Source organism: Perca flavescens, chromosome 6 (assembly GCF_004354835.1).
Source record: "Perca flavescens isolate YP-PL-M2 chromosome 6, PFLA_1.0, whole genome shotgun sequence".
Lineage (NCBI taxonomy): Eukaryota > Metazoa > Chordata > Actinopteri > Perciformes > Percidae > Perca > Perca flavescens.
This window is the reverse complement of record NC_041336.1, coordinates 29,216,122-29,239,305: the sequence shown is the minus strand read 5'-3', so window position 1 is coordinate 29,239,305 and position 23,184 is coordinate 29,216,122. Positions and strand designations below refer to the sequence as shown.

Genomic DNA, 23,184 nt, shown 5'->3' with positions numbered 1-23,184 from the left:
CCTTGTCGTCGTTTTCCGTCTCCTCACAGTCATTTTGCACCCGTTTGTAGTCCTTTTGTGTCTCTTTGTAGACATTTGTTTGACTTTCCAACAAAGAAATCTAAACAGTTCATCCATACAGACGCTCTGGTCCAGGGACCCTGGCCCTATACCCGGTAGGCCTGTTCAGTAATCCATCTATGATGTGCCACTGCAGCTTACCTTCTCCTTGTACAAGGGGTTGGTCAGTCAGCGGTGCCTCCAATGTCACTTGTTGACTTTCATTCACAACCTCTGTCTGGCCCAGTCCCAGCATACTTTGCTGCTCTGCAGAGGTAGCAGATGGTTGCTGGAGGGAATCTCCCTCTATTTCCACCTGCATATCATGGGCCACAGTGCCCCCTCCTAATGGGTCATCTGTTGACTGGGGCTGCAGCTGCTGGGCCAGCTCATACCTGGTATGGTAGAACAAGAAAGACAGGACTTAGATTTTATGTATTAGTGTGTAATTAGAGCTGGGCGATATGGAGAAAATCCAAAATCACAATATTGTTGACCAAATACATCCATGTCAATATTGCAGCAAGATTGTAGGGTTGACTATTGGTGCTTTCACATAACATTTACACAATGCGATTTTTGATAAATAATCATCAGTAATGTGGATATAAACACATCGCGAAAGGCTGCGACATATCGCGAAAGACACTCAGAGAGTTGTTGTTGTTGTTGTTGTGCACATTAAAATGTTACTGTCATTCTTTCGTGTCATGTCTTCTATATTCAATTCAATGTTCAATTTGTTCAGTAAAATAATGTTGGAAATTATTTCCTTTCATTTGTTTCAAATTCAAAGAGCAATTTGTTGTGTTTTAGCAGAATACTGAAAGCAGCAGAAATGCAGAACTGAGTACACTATAACAATCGGTTTATTTATCGCAAGTAACTTATCGCGATCTTCAACAAAGTTATCGCATAGTTTACTCATATTGTGCAGCCCTAGTAAAGGCAAATAATAAAACAGCTAGAACAGTCTGGTGAATTCAGATAAAAACATCACTTTATTATAATGCAGCCTTTAAAACCAGGAAAATACAACACTTGTGTCATATTAGGATATAATGATATCCAAAAATGTAAGACAATATCTATTCTCATATATCAATGTCGATATATTCCCAGCCCTATGTGTAATTATATTTTTTACTTGGACTTTTTTGTGGGTTTACAACTTCCTTGTCACTACCTATCTGATGCTCCTAAGTACATGACAAAAAGTGTACAAAAGAACAAACGAACGCAGCCACGAACAAACACGCAGACCAAGCCCAGACCTGTGTGTCTTCATGTGCTTCCTGCAGTTGGGCGATGACTTGAAGGTCTTCTGGCAGTAGGGGCACATGTAAGGTCGCAGGTCACTGTGGGTGGTCATGTGGCGTCGCAGGCTGCCGCTGGTGGTGAACGTGGTGTCGCACATCAGGCACTTGTAAGCTTTGAGGCCTGAGTGGGTCCTGATGTGAGCCTTGAGGACTCCCGAGGAGGCAAAACCCCGACTGCACTGCAAACACTTGTAGGGCCTTTCTCCTGTATGAGACCTGGGATCATAAAAGGATAGCAACACTAAGCTAGTTAGACATGAAACTGCAGTTTCAGTATTTAGTATAGAGTGGGACACAACAAGTAATGATGTAGCATGTTAATATAAATGCTACTGCCAAATGATGACATTTCCAAGTGATTTAAAATGGTGGTAATATTATGTACTGAAAAAATACCATTTTATCCCAATGAGGATAATCAAAAGGAACAGAAAACGTTGTTACGTCTTCCGAGCAAGGTGGAAAGTTACTATGCATGGTTTGAAGCAAACTGTCACAACAATTTATTACTTGGCCAATTTGAAACATATTCCCTGGCTTTTTATTAAAGTTGCAGTTCCAGGTTAATAAGTGAATCAAGGGAACTGTCACTAGTGACAGATATGGATCCTTTGTTTGAGATGCAAGCCATTAATCTCAATCTGCTACCAACAAAGGTGAATGGAGAGGCGCAGCAATCTGAAGGCACTGCAGGGTTGACAGTGCCAATATTTAGACTAACCTCTCAGTATTGAAAGGAAGACAAATGATGGAGGTCTTTCATAACGTAAAGGCTAGAAAATTCAACAGAGATACATAGATCAGAGCGGAGTTATTAGGCTATTTATCATTCTAGTGCTACTGTTTAAATATTCTGTTGTATTCATGACTGACGGAGGTATTTCAAAGTTAGTTTGAAAAACACCTTGTAAAAAGCGTTTTATATCAGGTATTGAAAAGAGCCAGTGATGTTAAGGTAGATGTCTCTAAGCGACCTTTAATTGCAGTATTGGATTTGCAATAATGGGAATAAGAGTATATGAATAGGTTGATTTGACGATTACTGTGTAATGGGAAATTGGGGTTGTTCTTGCCTGGAAAATGCTGAACACCACCCTGCTGCTTCTCCTCTATCCATCTGCTAACTACTCTTTTTTCTCACCCTCTTCTGTCTCACATTTAATTTCATCCCACCTTGGTTATTTTTTAACACATCAAACTCATTCCAAAAAGTAAACTTGCCAAGCTGAACGCTATTCTCTGTAGTTCTTTGACATGATTATTTAGGCTTACTTTCTAAGAAGCATTTAGAACCGATTCTGAAGATTCTACATGAATCTCCCAATAGTAAAGATGAATCCATTCTCTGTTAAACATCAATGGAGAGAGACTCCATAATGGTAAACTTTCCATCTCTTGGCCAAATATTCAAGGAGAAATTTTGGCCTGGGAAAAGTGAAGGATAAAAAGGTCTCATCACAATCAGTAGGGTTCATCCTCTGGGGACAAGAAATAACCACAAAAACAGGGGTTGGCAATCTTTCTTTAGACTTGTTTAAGTCCTACTTGTAAAACAGCACCAGTAGTTGTTGGTTATGCCCCTCTTTGGTGGCCCCACTGATATGTGGTGTTTCCCAAGGCTATATCCTTGGGCCACTTTTATTCTCTGTGTAAATGCTTCTACAAAGTCAAATAGCTAACACCACATTCAATACCACTGTGTGGAAAAAGACACCATCCTCCATCACCTCGTATCTTGTCTCTCAGGAAAAATATTCCATTCAATACTGTATATGAAGGAAGTGCATCAACTATCAGCACATTCGTCAGAAAATACTTGTATTGACCCTCAAATTACTTCAATTCGTCTACATTCTGTACTGGAATAGCAGTGTCATAAAGAAGCTTTACCTGACATGCTGTTTCAGATGGCTGGATTTCTTGTATGCCTTACTACAGAACTGGCACTTGTATGGCCGGTCACTGCCCACCACCTCAAGGTATTGTTGGAAAGCCAAGCGGGGGTTTTGGGATGGGATGAGGCCTGTTAAGCAACATGTGAAGAAGCAACACGTGTTCCATGTGAAAAGACATTTCATTTTGTACAGAGCCACGCAGCAAACAAAGAAACATAAACGAACAGCAACTGAACAATGAATTCCACTTCATCCCCAGGACAACTGCAAAAGTATGTGTACAGTATGTTTACAATCATGAACACAGATGCCACACCACCCCATGTGTATAAATGTGCCTGTTAACACATGCTCTTACCAAAGTCAGTGATGAGGATGGGTTCCTGCAGGGGGATATCAGACAGAGGTAGGTTACTCTTGGACACTTTGGCTTTGTTGGTTTTCCGTGGAAACTTGTGCTTCTTCTGCTGCAAGCTTTTGAAGTGAGAAGCAATGTGTGTTTTCCTGTGGCCGGATGTACGAAATATCTTGTCACAGTGAGGGCAGGGGAAAGGACGTACACCTAGGAAAAATGGGGAAAAACAGAACTTTTGGAGAATTAGTATTTAGAGAATTAGACCGATTCTGACATATGTACTTTAATACAAACTGCAAAAGATTCTAAAAAAATAAGCTACAAATTATACAAAATATATCAGAATCCAATACCCCTAAACCAATCTAAATGAATATGAAACTCACACATAAACCAAAAATGTAAGCAAGGTCATATCATTTTATTTAATTTTTGTCTACAAAAGGTTACAAAGCCTTTCAGTTAGCAGGAGACAATATATGTGTAAATGAAACCCATTTACAGCACAAGGAAAAGTGACAAAGCTATGGACCTGTATAAGCACAAAGCCTTAGAAAAACAGCTGAGAACATATCTATCAAAAGCTTGGAGCTAACACATAACCAAAGCTAAAGTGAACACCTAATATAGACAGTGCCATCACATAGCAATTAGAGAGAGAACAACTAATGCACAGATGCACATCTTAATTCAACTGTCACAGTTCTGTTTATTCACACTAATGCTGACATTTTATGTCCAGCGGATATTTCTTTAAGGTAATCTCTCTGAGAAGAAGCAAATACAGAATGATTGCAAACACATTAGTGCAAATAAGGGCTCTAGCTGTAGACTATATTTACACAAGTTTAGCATTTGTCATTTGCTGCAAACATTATGTTGAAAGCTTGATGTCTCCTTTTTACTTATATGCATATTAATTGTGTTGGCATAGAAATGTGACATAAGGATTAAACCAATAAAGTGAAAAAGGTGTGTTCAAATGTTGTATTCAGTTTGGCTTTAAAAATAACCCTTTCATGAAGTGGATCTGCTTCTCACCTGTATGCAGACGCATGTGTACCTTCATGCTACCAGAAGTGGAGAAGCACTTGAGGCAGCACTGACACTCAAAGGCCTTGATACCCGTGTGCGTTTTCATGTGTGCTGTGAGAGTACTCTTGACAGCAAAGGCTCGGAAGCACTGTTTGCACTTGAAAGGCTTCTCATGAGTGTGGATGCGAATGTGGCGAACAAGGTCGCTGGGTTTCTTGAACTCCTTTGAGCAGTATGGGCAGCCGTGCCAGCGAACGCCATTCTCCTCCCTGATGGAGCCTGGAAAGGAAGGCAGAGTGAAGCAGCTGCCCAGTGTTTCTGCCAGTCGATAGCTTGGTGCTGCAACTGAAAGCTGTTCTCATTACAAACTAATCTATTATCTTCGCAAACAATTGATTGCACAGTTTATATAAAGAATAAACTACTTAATGACAGATTTTCACTTAAAGGTCTCATGACATGGTGCTCTTTGGATGCTTTTATATAGGCCTTAGTGGTCCCCTAATAACTCTTGACCAACTGCCACTTTGCTCGTTTGAAAGCCATGATGTCTCTCTCTCATGGGTGGGCCACATTCCCTGGGCGGGCAAAGCAGAGAAAGGGGAGGTAACCTTGCTCCTTATGAGCTCATAAGGAGCAAGATTCCAGATCGGTCCATCTGAGCTTTCATTTTCTCAAAGGCAGAGCAGGATACCCAGGGCTCGGTTTACACCTATCACCATTTCTAGCCACTGGGGCACCATAGGCAGGCTGGGGGAACTCTTATTAATGTTAAAAAACCTCATGAAGTGACATTTTCATGCCATGGGACCTTTAAAAGCAACGGCAAACCTACTGAGCTTCAACACTAATTCACAAGAAGTCAAAATCTGACTTGACGTTTATAGGCTTTTCAATGTGACTGTGACACAGTGAATGTTCTGCAAGACCCCACATACCTGGCATTTGTATAGGTTTCTTAAAAATGCTCCTTTTCCTCTCCCTAGCCGGTTTGTCGGGACCTTGTACTTTCTTGCCTTCTGCGGCATCTCCCTCAGTGGTCTGGTTCTGTGACTCTCTGGACGGGCCGTCGCTCTGTGGCTGGACCACACTCAGCCCGCTGTTCTCCAGAGCTTGCTACAGAAACAGAACAGAGATCTGCTCAAACACCACAGCTTAAAAATGACTCCATGTACAACCAACTACAGTTATGGAAATGCAAGTCACATCTTATAACGGATTGTTTTCTCAAATGTTAGGAAAATGCTAAATATATTCATGTAAAAAATATATATATTATCATTGTAAGTTTGCAACAATTTGAGGTATGGCTTGAAATAATGTTGACAAAACATTGCATATATTGACAAAAATATAAGCCATGGTCCAGAACCACAGCTCAGTGATAATCACATCCTTTTGTGTTGGAGAGCTGAGGCTGTATTCAACTCTCCAGCTGTACTCCTGGTACACATTCATTAATTCATTATTATACTGTCTCCTTTCCTCTGGATGGAACATGTTTCCACCACCACCACCAAAATCCTGACATTCAGTCACCAAAGGGAAAGAAATTGACAGAGAATAATTTGGTTTCAAACGAACATTATTTCAGGGACATTTTAGTGAGTTTGAAGAAAACTTTCTCTTTGGGTCCACATATATTCCCACTGTGTGTCCTCCAATCCCCATCCAAATCATTTCAATATAAAATGTGTGTGTGTGTGTGTGTGTGTGTGTGTGTGTGTGTGTGTGTGTGTGTGTGTGTGTGTGTGTGTGTGTGTGTGTGTGTGTGTGTGTGTGTGTGTGTGTGTGTGTGTGTGTGTGTGTGGAGTGGGAAGATTAACTGCCTGGTATGGCAACAGCTCCTCTCAGGACAGGATGGCCCTGCAGAGGATTGGCTCAGATGAGTGCACTATGGGTACCGTGCCCCACCCCCCTCCCTGCAGAGCCTGTACAACAGGAGGTGCATAAGCAGAGCTAGGAGCATAATAAAAGGACACCTTCCAGCCCAGCAATGGACTGTTTGTGTGGCGGCAATCTGACAAACACTGAGAGACTGATCATCAATTTCTTTCTTTAAAATAAACCCTTGAAGGAAAATATACCGAAGGACATTCCCCTATGTAAATATTATACTGTATTATTTGTATTTCACTATACAAATCTATTTGTATTAACAGCACATGTGACAAATACAATCTCTCTCTTGAATCTTGAGCTGTGCATTTTTGATAAGTGCGTGCCACATTGAGGGATTGGAGCTGAAGTGGTGCACTCGGATGTTTTGAGATTTACATTTGAATAATATACCTGTGGGTTAGGTCTGAGGCATGTGGTTCCCTGTGGTCTTATGGAGCCCTGAATACTACTGAGTTTTGTTCGTGATCATCTAATTTTTTAGCGTGGGTGAATGTCCTTTGCCCACCTGCAGGATGTCTTGGTTGATGGCAGTTTCCATGGCAATAGCTGGCTCTGGAGGTTGGGGCTGGACTGTCTCCCCGCTGACCTGCTCCGACAGCTCTAGGAGTTGCTGGATGACATCTGTCACCCCCTCGCCACCCTCTGACTCCCCTGGAGCCTGACCTGTCGCCTCGGTATCCTGAGGGGGAATAAGAGGGGGAATGGAGCGATAAGGAGGGAAGAAAGAAGACGAGCACCAATTTGACAAAGGGACAGTTACAAGATCAGGACAGGCCGCAGTTTAAAAGCAGACTAGTTTAATTGTTGGGGCTCTTTGGAGCACAAAATAAACAGGACATTGGGCATATTTGAACAAAATGAAATTAGTGTCTACATCTGTGTGAATAATTGACACTTTAATGTATCATGCATCATGCCAACAAAGAGAATAAAATAAATAAAGGCAGTGGCTATGATATACAAGGTCAGTTTGTCTGAGGATATGTGGTATGTAGGCATGGGCCAGTATACAATTCTGAGGTTATGATAACCTTCAGCAAAAATATCACGGTTTCACGGTATTGCAATTACAGCTTTACATTTTTTTTAAGTGTCTGGGTAATAAATAAAAGAAACACACTCTGCACACTGGCAGGGACAGGGATTACTAAACTGCAGTTTTTCTCCTTGACCACTCATAAAAAACAGCTCATACCTTAGGAACGATATGACGAAAACTTTTTTCCAACCGCGGCATACCTTGAACCCGGTAACCGGCCCATGCCTAGTGGCATGTAGCATTTTAACACTGGTGGTCGTCCAATGTTTGGAAAAAAAATGCCATAAAAGTGCCCTGTGGTATATAAAATATGATAAAGTGTCCTCTACGGTGGCCTTTTCAGTGGAGATAATGTAATGCAGCGCATGCTGGAAAATGTGCTGGCCCCTACGTGCGAGACAATGTGCCCTGAGAGGATGCCTCATGCCTCTATGGTGAAAAATGCCCTCCTCGTCCCCCAGGCACTAATGCCCGCTGCATGCAGCTGGTGGCTTTTTGAATCTTTTCTCCCCTGTTGCTCATACAGCCTGAGTCTACTACTGCATTTTGACATCACTAAACTGCAAACAATAATTAGTCATTACTCACCTACTAATTGCACCATATTATGTTGAAATATTATTACCATTTTTGTAACCAAAGGAAGCCATCACTGAGAAGACTGGCAGGCTCAGCTGTATGTCAGGTCCAATTTGCTTGATTTGATTAGAAATGTTTAACAGCAGAAAACTGGAAGAGAGTGATGCTCTTTGAGGGCAAATGAAGGTTTTTTTTTGGCAAAGGGAAAGGGTGTACTGAAATGCCAATAGAAAAAATGACTAGCATCATTATCTACCATTAAGGAGAAATATAAAAACATCTTTGGCAAAAGAAGCAATGGTTTATAAAGGAAATGTTAAGTCATAGAGACACACACTACCGACGATAGACTCAAATAAAATATGTGTATATAATGCAACTAACTTGAAACTAACACAAAATTCGGAATTAAATATAGTTGCACATTGAAGCTACATGCCCTCTGTTTATCTGCTGTTGGGCTACACTATACCTGTGGTAACTTGTTTCAAAGAATAAGTGTGTTAATAGTATACTCAAAGTGGATGCTGGGCCGATTAAGTGTAAGGACCTTTTGCACATCTTACCGGAGTGCTGGTGGGCACCTCAATCACAGAGATGTGCATCTTGCTGATGTGGGCATTCAGACTGCCCAACTTCTTGAATACACAGCTGCAGTCCATGCACGGGAACAGGGGTACGCCTTTAGTCTGTAAGAGAACATAAAACAAGACATTATCCCTGGCTGGATGTATGTCTTTTGCTTTTTAAGCTCCCGTCCAGTGACTCATTCTAGTCACTGAAAATGTTGTATTTCAGAGAGAAATGTACGATATTGACTCCACCTATCGCATTCCCAAGCAAACTGAGTTTCGTGGAGCAACATACGCAGACTTGGTAGAACTCAGCTGATATCCCTATATTTCCCAATAAATAAATTATCTATTTGAAGATTATAGATTGAGTACTACTATTTAAAGCAAGGCAGACTCTGGAGCTCCATTTCACACAGTGATTATTTATTTATGTTTATTTGTATAGGGACAAGTATGTAGCATAGACCTATACCACCCACCACAGCATTTATAGCCTAAGATAATTTACAATGCACGTCCCTTGATTATCCCCCTTTTTTTTCAAATACGATAACTCAACACTTACATAAAAGACAGTAGAGAACACAAACTCATCAATAGATACATACCTTAAAATGCAAAACTCACAAGAAAATACAGACAAAACAATACAAAACGCAGACTAATACAATAAATCACCATAAAACAGGAGCACCAGATTATTCATGAATACATGACTGCTCCCTCTTCAAAAACAGTTTCAGATGAAGTTTAAAATGATCCCAGTCAGGATCACGTTTGAGTTTAGTAGGTAACAAACTCCACATATTGATCCCCCCGAACAGAAAAGGCTGTTTGTCATAAAGAGGATTTACATAAGGGCATCTTACAATTCCCGCTGGATGCTCTACGCAATACAGAACCCAAAGCTCTAAGAGGAACCACTAGGTCACTGAGCACCTGGAGAGCCTGGCTATGTAGGCACTTATATACAAGTTTATGATTTGCAAATTTTGTAAAATTATCAATATTTTACATATTTCATTTCTCTGAGAACATGACAATGATGAGATCTTATTGGCTTCCTTCCCAAAATTTGAATTGCTTGATTGCATATCGTCATAAGAGGCTTTGTTATTGTAGGTGCTGTTTGTGACCAACAGGTTACACAACAACTTGGATGTGAAAAGATCACAGCGTGCATGAAACTATTTGCAGCAGGAAATGGGAAGCAGTCTCAATGTGTGTACGTTTTCTTTTGCACCCCTGCTCGCCATTTTCACGTTTTTCACATTTTAAGTGGGAGTCTAATATAAGGCCGAGCTATTAGTTGAGATTATCATACTCATATCACCTTAAATATAGAAAACACTGCATTTGGTCTGTCTACAGAAAGTCAGACAATTATCAAGTGTCAAAGTTGTATAATGCGTCTGAAGTAGGGAAAACATGTAGTTGTAGATAACGGATGCCAGACATAAACCTCACTCTTTGCTCTTGCGTGGGGCTGCTATAGCAACGTACACAGTTTTATCAAGAAATAAAGGGTATATGGATCTATTCGCCTTTTCCTGAGATGTTGATAATCAATAAGTTCAACAGAATACTGGTATTTACGACTTTGTTGGTGAGTCAAATGCAGGTTCCTTTCATAAACCCAGGAACTGCTCAAGATTGTGAGCTTAAAAGGGTATATGTTATGAATACTCCTTAGGGAGGCATTTGCTCTGTTCTCTTTTGAATATCTCCACCTGTTGGCTCCTGAGTTATTATATCACGATGTGGAAAAGTATTATTGAGTAAAAAGTCTGTAAACCCTTAGTTAATAGTGTCAGTAGTTTACAGTACGGTGCAGTGCTTTCATGACCACTGAATATCTAAAATGAGAAGGAAGCAGTATTGACTTTTGGATAATACAAAAAAAACAGTGGAGTTTGTTGAATTGGCCTTGGGGAAAGCAAACATCCAGAGCAGATATATGGACCCTTGATTGAGTTTGGCAGATTGTTTGAGTTTCGACTTGTGTTTGCAGGAGTCTAAAAACTGAGCAGGGATGAGTAAGATGCTGAAGTGAGAGAGGGTAAAATAGCTTGAACACTGAACCACCAACAGTGGTGGTGGGAAAACAAAGTTTTAAGTGATGCTACTTCAAAAACTGAGTGGGGAGTGTAGGAGCAGTAAGAAAAAAAAAAAAAAAAAACATAAGAGCAAGTGTGCCTGTAAAGTGTGCCACAAAAAATAGAAATAAATAATGTGGGGAGGCGATTGTTTCCCCATGAGGGGAAAACCAACGGTGAAGTGGACAGGGACTGTGTACATGAAGTGGAGAAAGGTGGCTGAACTAAGAAAGGATGCATTTGAAGTATGTTTGTGAAAGTGTGTGAGGGCATACGAAGGAGCTTCCACTAAGGTGTTATCACCATCATGATAACGTGACAGCTGGGTTAAGGCCGAGTGTGTAGAACGCATAAAAAAAGATGGTTGGGCACACAGGAGGTCATTTCGCATGGGGCCAAGACTGTAGTGATGAATACAGATGGGAGCAAAGGACTGCGATAGAATGCAGAGAGGTGGAATAGATCTGTCATATGAGAAGCCGGCGAAGAGAGTGAAGGTAGAGACATTGAGGAAAAGATCGGGACAGAAATCAGGTGTACGGAGAAAGGACAGGGGGAAGATGATAGAAATCCTAAACATACTGTAGATACGTAGAACATTATTGGAAGTCATGTTCTGTGGTTTATGTCATTGATTGTGCAAGCAAGGTTAAAACATATTCGGTGGTTGATGCAGTGAGGGATAAGATATATTAAAAAAGGGGTGATATTGAAGGCAGAATGTCTATCGAGGTCACACTTTAAGATAGTAGAACGGTGGTTGTGATGGGGGATAACTTTAAAATAAAAAATAAAAACAGTGTTGGTAGTGCTAATGTATGATCATTATTATTGTTAAACCCAGAAAATAATAAGCAGCTAATCTAAGTGTGCCTGCTTACGCTAAAAATTGCAACGTTTTGTGCAAAAACAGGTTAAAATGTCTCTAAATGTAAACTGTTTGCATGTTAAATATATAGGAGTTGAAGTTCAAGCAATTAAAGCAGTGGAAGTTTAATAATGGGAAGCAGATGGAATCGGCTGTGTGGATAGATTTATATTCTATAGCTGATTCGTGCCGTTTATTATGCCATTTGATGATGATTGTAGTCCCCTGGCTGCCGAGTATGCATCTGCTCATGAAATCTAATGTGAATAATGCCTGACCATAATTTATTCAGAAAGTCAGTCAATCACTAGGACAAACTCTATCTGAAACAGGAAAGCTGAAGGACACTTGTGAAAATGAGATGCATTACTCAAATGGTCCTACTGAAGTAATTAAATCAGCTGGATTACACAACTACGTTAGGTAGCGAGAAAGAAAACAAAATACACGCTTCAATTAGTTCTGACCTAAAAAAGACTAAAAGAAAGTGTGAAAAGCCATTCAGCCAATTGAACCCCTAAAAGAAAATGATTATCCAACACGTATACAAACACTATTTTTGCACTGGAACACAATGGATGGGGCAAAACCAGCCATTAAATGTACTTATAAGCATTAATTCAACCGGACTGATCATCACAGTGAATGGAGTGTCAGGCTTTTTATTCAGACTCAATTTATTCTAAAGGAAACCCCATTAAAACGCCCCGGCTGTAGAAACGATAAAGAGGTGGCGATATGTTTGTACGGTCGCACCAATTTCCTGTGTCTTTTTTGTCCATTATGTCCAGATACTTAGAAATTGCAAATTCAGATATCATAACCCATAAGCGACACTGTGTCTTTAACAGTCTAAGATTGAAAGCTTCAACTTGACCCGACATTGTCAACTGAAAATGAAAGACTTTATACGTTCCTCTAACATGGAATCTCAACTACAGATTGCAGATATATAGGTCAGAATTTTACTTTGTTGCATTTTGTATATAGTCACTAGGTTACTTTAGGTTTTTGTACCAACTGCAGATCACATTTTCCCTTTTTGGGACATGAAAGCTCTCACCATGAAATGAACTCTGGAGTCTAGGAAGATGACAGGGTAAGATTTGGATCAGGTTCAACATTTGTAGTATATAATATGAAACAAAACAAAATGTCTGCCGTCTAAAAATATTATTTGTTTTTCTATTTTACGAGATTTAAATGTGTGATCCAAGCTCTCAGACATGGTAACGTGTCCAACATTGTCACACACAAACATACTCTTTGTCCCACATTTGGTTTGTTGGGATCTAGTCCCCCTAATCACATCCCACAGAGACATTTCCTATACGGTATTTGAGGTGTGAGTACTTCACTTGCAAACCTGTAGCGCTGTGCCCTTACCTCAGAATGGACTCTCTGAACGTGGGAGTGCAGGTTCCCTTTCTGGGAGAAGGAAGCAGGGCAGAACATGCAGAGGTGAGGTTTCTCTCCAGTGTGTCGCACCATGTGAGTCTGCAGCACCACCTTCTGGTTGAAAGCCTTGCCGCAATGTGTGCACCTATAGGGCCTCTCGCCTGGAGGGGAGAGCAAGGGGAGGGCAAACACAGATCAAATAGTCAGAAACGCTGAGGACAATTTCTCGAATCTAAATGAATAACTTCAAGATGAAAAAAAGGTAAATAGTAATAGATAGGGGTAAATACTGGGGGCTCCTTTAAGACATCCTCACTTACTCCACTCTATTGTTACATTCTCATTACATAAAGCAGCTTTTGAGGCTGGTTACAGCATTTAATATTTGGATCAGTTCACTATTGTGACTTTTTTTTAAAGCAGATGCATTTACTCAAAAAGAAAATTGGACTTTTTTTAGAGCTATGCTGTTTATTATTTTAACAAAGAAAAGATGAAGAATTTACCAAGATACGGTTAATCTTATATTTTACACAGACTTATATCATCATGTTTGGTTGTATTTTATAGCAATTTAAGACATTAAGACAAACAAAAACACACAACACCTTGGTTGGTTGTGTCCACCTTTAGTACTAATAATACTTAAGGGAATGCATGCGCGCGCGTGCATGCGTGTGTGTGTGTGTGTGTGTGTGTGTGTGTGTGTGTGTGTGTGTGTGTGTGTGTGTGTGTGTGTGTGTGTGTGTGTTTGTGTGTGTGTGCGTGTGTGTGTGTGTGCTCAGACAAAGGAGACTCTCCTAAGAGACTGTATGAAAATTGTTTGGGCAGGATAGGGGGACAAAAGATTTGCTTTAATGTAATCTTTGGGGTGAAGGCAGGAAAGTCAAAAGCAGAAGAGAAACTGAGAAACTTTTTTTGTTTTTTCTTGTCCTGAGCCTGTGTGTGTGTGTGTGTGTGTGTGTGTGTGTGTGTGTGTGTGTGTGGTCTCCCAAAGCAAATCTTAACCTCATCAGCTTAAGGGCTGTTTCAGATTCGAAGCACAGAGGAATGAACTCGGTCCACCATTAGTCATTCAGCCAGCAAGGCAACCACACAAATGAACATGTGTACGTTGTGTAAACAACAAACAACATGCAGGTGGAAAGCTACTGGCTACATCACCTGAACCAAGACGGCTGAACAAGCGCACGGGAATATTTCTTACATCAATATTGAAATTTTACCAACGCAACAAGTTTTTTTTACAGTGATTCCTCTGAGCAAGAACCATTAAAAGGTCATCATATCTACGCAACTTAAAGATGTCATCCCTTTTCTGTGCTTTTCACTCACCTGTGTGTATTCGTATGTGCCTAACAAGCTGGCTGGGCTTTTTGAAAGCCTTTCCACAGTGGTGGCAGCTGTTCTGGAACCCACTGCGGTCAATGTTTTTCTTGTAGTTTCTTGAACTAGAGCTGAGCAGCCTGCGGAAGGAGTAGACCCACATAATGTCAAGTTGGTTTTACATACCATATCACAATCATCAAAATTACCACAATGCAGAGTTCATCATTCTTCTTCTGGACCTTCAACTAGATCACGTCAGTTGTTTGTCTGTCCCTGATACTAGTTTTACATCAACCCCCGTCTTTAATTTTCACACATGCAGTTTGGAGTTGATACATGTACAAGTGGAATCTTCTCAAGCTGGTGTTGTTACTGTTGCGAGGCTCTTTTTGAACCATGGTTCTAATGTTTAGCTTTAATTAGAAATAGTCTATAGAGGGTTTGTACATAGCACTGAGGGCCGTTGCCCTTGTATAGGCTGTATACTTCAACAGAATGAATGAGAATGTACAAAACTCCAACTTTCATTTGAATATAGAATTAATGTATAATAAAGAACTATACTGAAATCTCCTGTGTCATTCTGTCACTCTGCCCTTTAGGACTGCTGTTTTTTTTTTTTATTGGAAAGTGTTACGGTCTCTTGAAAGTCTAACTGCTGTTAGAGGTGCCTTGCCTTGCTGTTTCAGATGCCCCTCCTCCATAAAACACTACCTCCTTGAAATCCATTTGGCATACAAATTGGAAAATGAAATGAGGTGTGACACACTGTCGGCGGGCCGCTATGATCCCCCGTTATCATTATCACAGTGGTAGACGTTAGACCCTAAATTGCCTAGAACAAGATCCTCATAGTTCCTTTTGATAGCTGTTGGATTTATGTTTCGCTTTTTAACTTCAAGCCGTTTTTCCGCCTGACTCGGTCAAATGACATAAGTCGGCCTCTGCAGCCGTGCGTGACCTCATCTTGACGTGACTCTTCATGTGCTCCTTGAGGTGCGCCGACGTCTTGAACTCCTTGTCGCAGGTCTTGCAGGTGTAGACCTTGACGCCCGACAGCTCCTTCCGGTGCTCCTCCAAGTGCAGAGACAGCTGACTCTGAAGAATGAACTCGTCTCCGCACTCCACGCAGATCAAATTCTGCAGGGTGGGTGGCAGAGGTGGTAGAGGAGACAACACAGACAGATACAAGTTGTTCCTAAATGCAAAATCAATGACGGTTTCACGTTTTGACCGCCGAGCTGACTAACCTCCTCCTTCTCGTGCAGCATGATGTGAGACTTGAGGCTGGCGATGCGGGAGAACCTTTTATTGCAAACGGGGCAGGTGAAGTCTGAGGTGGTGTGCGTGGACTTGTGTAGTGTGAGGTTGAACTCCACGTTAAATGTCTGTGGGCACTGGTCACACCGATGAGGCTGCGAGGGAGAGAGGAGACGTTAAAGAGAGTAGTGCATAATGTCAGTGTAAAAGCTCTCAGACGTCTCCCTCTGCAGTCGAGTCCTTGTTGAAGTTAATTCTCACTCTTGGTGGAGACAGGTGACGACAAAAGGAGTTTCTTTAGCACCTTAATCAATGTACTACCTTAAAGTAAAAAAGCACAACGGACGCGTAAGCGTCGAGTATAGCCTGCCAGCCTAGAAACATGGTGAAAATGTTATGGCTGTTGAGAGTATTTTCTGATTTATGTAGTGATAAAAAAAAGAGATATCCAAAATTCCCTCGATAAAAACATTTGACTCTAATATGTCAACAACATTAAAAAAATAATTTGGAACCTGGCTTTATTCAATGTATAGATTTCTGTTCTGGAAATATATGCAAATTACCATTATTATAAGATAACTGACTTAAAGGAATACGCCACCGTTTGTTGAAATAGTGCTTATCACGGTCTACCCTGGTTGTAGATAGGTGTGCCAATGCATTTTTTGTCTCGGTGCAAGTAATTAGGTTGTTTTTTTGTCTTTTGTTGGCTCACTTTTACTCACAACATGCTAACCGGCAACATAGGATTCCATTCACTATGCTAAGCTAACTAGCGTCTCAGCTAGAGAGAGAGAGAGAGAGAGGGAGAATAAGAAAGAGACACTGTGACATACAAGTACAGAAATCTACCAGACAACATAAAAAATGATTTCCCATGAGGCAGAAATGGCCCCAATATTAAATTCCATTTCTATTAGAGGAGCTGACTGACTTGATTCCAGAGTACTTTCTGACTGCGGTGAGTCTTATTCAGAGTGGGGGACCCCGAGGCTGCTGCTCTTCAGCCTCAGAGACAGTGCCTGTGGAAGTGGGAACATGGTGGGCTTGAAATTGAAGTGGCCCACTACAGGTGCAGCTGCAAATTAAGTAAGGTAGGTGTGTGTGTGTGAATGACAGAGAGACAGCAAGGGAGTGTAGATGGATCTTAAAAGGGGGACAGGGCATAGATGTGTGTGGTTGCAGCTGGTAAATGGAGAGAAGAGGGCGCACTTAGACACTAAACGGTGACCTAGACATATATTCAAACATGAATGAATGCACAATTATTCTGTTGGGTTAAAAAAAAAAACATGCATTATAATTATAAATCAAAAATGTAATTTTCGTGGCCGGGTTGGCTCAGTTGGTAGAGCAGGCGCACATATACAGTACATAGAGGTTTATGCCTCGATGCAGAGGTCCAGGGTTCGAGTCCGACCTGTGATGATTTCCTTCATGTCATCCCCCTCTCTCTCCCCTTTCTCACCTAGCTGTCCTGTTTATTAAAGGCAGAAAAGCCCCCAAAAAAATCATCTTTAAAAAATCTAATTTTCCTAAAAAAAAAAAAAAACAATCACCCGTTGCTCCATGGAAAAATAAGTTCCCACACAAATCCATCCCGTTATCCCCGCTCCAAGAGTCGCCAGAGAAAACAGTGTAAAACCCGTCTTCATACCTCCTCGATGGGCAGGAAAATCCTTCACGCAGTATCTTAACACATGGTAATTATTATAAATTACAAAGCATGGTTAGCAGAACCATCTGACTCATTAGTGGATGCTCACTATGAAGATTTGTGTTTTTGATTTAGTGCAATATGTATTGTAGGATTTTCATATGTAGGGCCACAAAATATGGGAGGAGGAAATGAAAATTCAAACATATAGCCACTGAAACCAATTTACGATCACCGGCCAGTAAACACTGCAGCAGAGGAAATTGCGGCTGTGATTCAACAGCTACGTGAAGGGGGTGTAATATTTGCTGTGCTATTTAAGACTGTTATTGGGCACCAGCTAGGGGGGTGGGGGTTAGATTAAGCAATTTTGATCCTTCTTAGCAAAAATGTTGTTATAGTCAAGCTATAACTGAGCTGCACCACCACCACAACAAAAAAAACTACCAATGCAACAATGTATGCATTTTCCCTTTGAATGGCTCACAGCAAACACAAACACTGTGATGTAATTCATAAAACACTAGTGTTTGAATTACTGTACATAGCCATTCACACATACTGTACCTATGTACATGACCTATCTTCCATGTTGATTTTGTATTCATCCAGGAGTCACATGTGCCATTGCAGTTCAACAATACTTTCCACTGTTCAAAGTTCAGGTGCAAGGGGACAGGTTGTGCCTTTGCTTCCCAGAAATACAAAATAAAAATATAATAATATTTTATTAAATAATAAAAAGACTTGTCTTAAACAGGCCAGCATCAAGTCTTATTAAGCCGCTGTTTATTTAATCAACTCAACTGAGGCTGTGCTCATTTACATCTTACCCGCTGAACTGGAACATGTGGCGATACAGAAAGCCGGAGCTCTAATGTAATGTTGCATAAGGATAGGTAAATAACCCAAGATTTGTTCTGTATGAAAAGAACACGGGAGGATGTTGGTAACAGCACATTACAGAAGCTGTGGAAGCAGCCGGGCACCAAATATTGTGAAAAAGTTCAGACCTGCGCGGCATCTGTCAAATACTAAACAATGGCATCTACGGCAGCTTTGAATTTTCCACATTGTGAAATATCATCTGAGCTGAAGAAAGCATTTGAATCTCAACTGGTTTAAAGGTTATAGAGCTGGCTCAGGTTTGCCCTGCACCAGCTTTAATTATGTTGTTATAGTTTTAGACTGCCGGGGGACTTCCTTTGACACACTGAGACCCTCTCTCCTCTCTCTTTCCATCTGCGTGCATCCATGTCCCAGAAATGCTTGTTACTAACTTAGCTCTGGGGAGCTTATTCCCCGGAGTCTAAATCTTTATTTTTTTTTCACCCAGCAGTTTTCCTTGGATTAGGGTGGCACCTAAATCATGGCTGCAGCTGTCGCCATGGTCCTGCTCCGCCCCCTGCTACACCCTGCTACGCTCTGCAGTGTCCTGCTACGTCCTGCTATGCCCCACAGGGCCCTGCTACACCCTGCAGTGCCCTGCTATACCATGAACTACTACAACTACTATTTCTAGTCATAGTTCCATTATCTTTATTGTGACTATTATAGCCACTGTTCATCACACCCCCAACCAGAATGGTCAGACACCGCCTACCAAGAGCCTGGGTCTGTCCCAGGTTTCTCCCTAAAAGGACGTTTTCCTCACCACAGAGGTTTCGCCACTGTTGTACTAAATGCTTGCTCTTGGGGGAATTACTGGAATTGTTTGGTCTTTGTAAATTATAGCGAGTAGAGTGTGGTCTAGACCTACTTTATCTGTAAAGTGTCTTGAGATAACTCTTGTTATGATTTGATACTATCAATACAATTTAATTGAATTAATAATAATAGTGTGGTTCTACTGGAGTGGATGTTGTTATACTGGCCAGACTGAAGATCTGAATGTGTGGCATCGTAAGAATACAAATACAGTGCTGATGATAGAGAGCAAGCATACTCTTCTGACCTGAAATAAATAAAGGTTAAAAACTGTGTTCACTGACTTGTTATGGCTGAGTGCCGACACTTATGTGCTGTACTTACCTTATCGTTGATCTCATGTTCACGGAGATGCTTCTGCAGCTGGCTCTCAGTGGTGAAGACCTGGGAGCAGATTGAGCACTTCTTTTCCTTGAGCTCTCCATCACTAAGACCGTCCGCCTTAGTGTTACTGGGATCAACATCTGATGGAGTGCAAGAGAAAACACTTCAATGTCTTCATCTGATTCAAGAGGCTTTCTTGTGACAAGAATAGCTGAAGAACATCAGATACGGTGCATTTTCTACTTAAATTCCACAAGTGCTGTGTTCAGTGGCTTTATGTTTAATTTTTTTTTTTTTTTAAACTGTTGTTTGGTTTGCATCCAAAAAGTATTGTTGTATACACCCTTTCATATAACACCCCTCACACTTTAGTAAATATTTTATTATATCTTTTAATGGGACAACACTGAAGAAATTACACTTTGCTACAATGTAAAGTGTTAAGTTTACAGCTTGTATAACAGTGTAAATGTGCTGTCCCCTCAAAATAACTCAACACACAGCCATTAATGTCTAAACTACTGGCAACAAAAGTGAATACACCCCTATGTCAAATTCCCATAGAGGCAGGCATATTTTTATTTAATGGATCCAGGATACTATGCATCCTGATAAAGTTCCCTTGGCCTTTTGAATTAAAATAGCCCCACATCATCACATACCCTTAGAGATTGGCATGGTTTTATGTCGGTTAGCCTAATAGCTGGTTTGATTTGCATTGAGAGATGATTTTATGTGATGATGTGGGGCTATTTTAATTCCAAAGGCCAAGGGAACTTTATCAGGATGCAAAGTATCCTGGATGCTGTAGGTAGTTAAGGCAGTTTCAGAATTAAGTTGAAAAGGGTAGTTTCACTATTAAGAAATACTATAGGCAAGGCGCCCGGATAGTTCAGTTGGTAGCGCGGGCGCCCATATATAGAGGTTTACTCCTTGACGCAGCGGGCCCGGGGTTTGACTCCGATCCGCAGCCCTTTGCTGCGTGTCATTCCCCCCCCCACCAGTTATCTCCCCTTTCAATTCTTCAACTGTCCTGTCAATAAAGGCCTAAAAATGCCCCCAAAAAAAAAAAAAAAAAAAAAAAAAAAAAATATATATATATATATATATATATATAAATATAAAAATTAATACTATAGGCTAATCCTAAATAATGCATGAGGTTTTTCATTGTTTCACTTTGAGTTGTAAAGTTGTACTGCTTCGTTTTATTAGGGCAACAACTACTTGGGGTCCTGGTCTATATAATGTATTAGATGTGGTGGAGAAGTATTCTTATCCTTTACTTAAGTAAAAGTACTAATACCACACTGTAAAAAATACTCTGTCACAAGTAAAAGTCCTGCATTGAAAATATTACTTAAGTAAAGGTAAAGCATCATCAGGAATATTTTTATTAAAAGTAAAAGTACTCAATGCAGAAGAATCCTCACATTTTAGAAAGCGTAAACGATCAACAGTTCTGTGTTTAATGGTCTAATCATTTGCGCTGGACTTGTAGGCCTATATTTATATTGGGTAGTTTAATTTTATAATAAAACATTGTATTTTATAAACTACATGTGTTTGGTATGCAAAAATATTAATTTGTAAGTAACTTAAGCTGTCAGATTAATATAGTGAAAGTAAAAAGTACAATATGTATCTCTGAAATGTAGTGGAGTAACGTTAGAAGTAGAAAGTAGCATGAAAAGAAAAGACTCAAGTACAAGTACCTCAAATTAGTAGTAGCCTAGTTCAGACTGAACTTAAGTTATATCTCAAATGTATGGATGGAAATTAACTGTAGACTACCACAACCACTATAGCAGTCTTTGACTGTATTTTACTAATTACATTAGTCTATGTTCAACAACACGTGAGGTTTGTGTAACGCATAATGGAGGTACGCTAGGAAAATTCCGTTTTTTTATTCACCTTATTTGCCTCCCAAGAAGACTAATAAATAGACAATGAGATATTATTTTATGATTGGGTTTCAGTTCATAGGTCGCGTGCACACAGATACCGTTAGCCTACTAGCTATATCAAATAATGTTACGTTTGTAAGCATGTTCGGTTCGACGCTCCCATCTTAGCTGTCACAGTCGCAGGCATTGCTTGGACAGTAAGTGTGACCATAGACTGTCTATGTGACTGATAGGTAATCAACCCAATGTCAAAAGTCTATGTAACGTTAATGCTAATGTGAGGCTGCTTAACGTTAACGTTACATTCATCCGAGGAAAAGTGTGGTTAACGTGACGTTACCATTTAAGTTACCCAAACGTGTCTTTAATACCGAGATAACGTCACATATTGTATTCCGATAATGACACCAGCATGCCAGCACAGTGAATGCATTCCGACAGCACATTTCAACACTTTAGGGAGCATGTCAATACGTGAGTGTGGCAACTTGTTCTGATCCATCAGCAGCTGGAGAGCAGCGCTAACAGTGCATCGCGGGATCAAAATAACAATGGCCAACATTTTGGCGTGTTAGCCTCGAAGCTAACGATAGCAACGCGAGCTAGTTAGCAACAACAAGCTAACGACGAATTACAAATAAACAAAGATTTAGTCTAAAAACAGTACATTAACCAACAGTACACGAGACCGCTGTTCTTTCCCTCGCGGACACCAATTTAGACTGGAAGCCAATAAGAAGCGCCACCGAAACGTTATTAATATCATTCCGCCTCAATCACTCCTTCGCCGCACAAAGCAAAGCCCACCCGCAATACTATATCCGGGGACTATATACACTACATTGAAGTGTTATTATATCAGATACAGAGATGTTTGTCCAAATAATACCAGCTTATTTGGATAGCCCATACTCTGTATTTTTTATTCGTTGCATTTTGGTACTTGTTACCTGTTTCGTCGTTGCTTTTAACTCTCAGTTTGCGAGGTCGGCCCCGCGGCATAGTTCCAGTAGTCAGAGTGGGTGTGCTGTGAACGATTTGCTTTTCAAAATGGCGACTCGGTCATCTCTGTACAGCATCGTACCGACAGTACCCATGCAGATACACAGCTACACGGAGTAGGGAGACATCTACCGTTTGGTTCATTGTACATGCATCTTCAGGTGCACACAAAAACAACAACTTTTTTTGTTTAAAGCACGGGGGAGTGAGCTACTGTATGAAACACTAATAGGTCTAAATCAAATAGTTATGGAATTTACACTTCCGTTGCCACTTTGTTTATTAGGCTATTTATTTATTTGTATTTAATGTTTTTTGACAGGGACCATGTAGGCCTACAATAAACCACATTTCAATTCTTGAAATATGATGCAAAATACAGAAATCCTCCCCACTCTCAGTAGTAGGCCTAGGCTATGGCTACCATACTTTTTTGTTGTTATCATGTCTATCATTTACTTTTATTACTACGGCTACTACTTTAATACTTTTTTGTTTTTCTCAAATAATTCACTGTTAAATACTTTAAGTGTAGGATATGTATAAATGTAGGCTATAATAGGCTACTTAGTAGCCTAGTGTTGTGATACATGATCTACATGACACCTGAACCTGTTTTAGTTGTAGGCCTACAGACCCTCAGGGGCCCCGAAAGACCCATTGTAAGTCTGATTGTTTGAGGGAATATAACTTAGGCTATAGCCAATTGTTTGGCAATATGCACCAACAAAGAAAATTAATAACTGAAATGATAAAGCTCTACAGGCGAGTACTGCATAAAGCTATTACCTGCCCTGTACCATATGTCAAAATTATACCATGCATAGCAAATGTTTACCCTGCAACCCTCTAGCAGGTTAATTTGGCCATTTATTACAATAGTATATTAACG

At 40.4% G+C, this 23,184-nt stretch overlaps 1 protein-coding gene across 1 annotated transcript in view; it reads right to left on the bottom strand.

Annotated features, from left to right (window-relative positions):
- Nucleotides 1-22,419, bottom strand: part of znf236 (zinc finger protein 236) — a 58,540-nt gene extending 36,121 nt beyond the window's left edge. Inside the window, exons 1-14 of the mRNA XM_028581259.1 lie at nt 22,241-22,419; nt 19,381-19,520; nt 15,680-15,844; nt 15,391-15,569; nt 14,436-14,566; nt 13,089-13,261; nt 8,730-8,852; nt 7,051-7,224; nt 5,582-5,759; nt 4,650-4,922; nt 3,612-3,815; nt 3,249-3,381; nt 1,314-1,574; nt 202-434 (exon numbers count right to left, since the gene is read on the bottom strand). Of these exons, the coding sequence (XP_028437060.1) occupies nt 202-434; nt 1,314-1,574; nt 3,249-3,381; nt 3,612-3,815; nt 4,650-4,922; nt 5,582-5,759; nt 7,051-7,224; nt 8,730-8,852; nt 13,089-13,261; nt 14,436-14,566; nt 15,391-15,569; nt 15,680-15,844; nt 19,381-19,520; nt 22,241-22,292 (2,419 nt within the window). The 5' untranslated portion in view covers nt 22,293-22,419. The remainder of the gene's footprint in view (nt 1-201; nt 435-1,313; nt 1,575-3,248; nt 3,382-3,611; nt 3,816-4,649; nt 4,923-5,581; nt 5,760-7,050; nt 7,225-8,729; nt 8,853-13,088; nt 13,262-14,435; nt 14,567-15,390; nt 15,570-15,679; nt 15,845-19,380; nt 19,521-22,240) is intronic.
- Between the last annotated feature and the right edge of the window lie 765 nt (nt 22,420-23,184).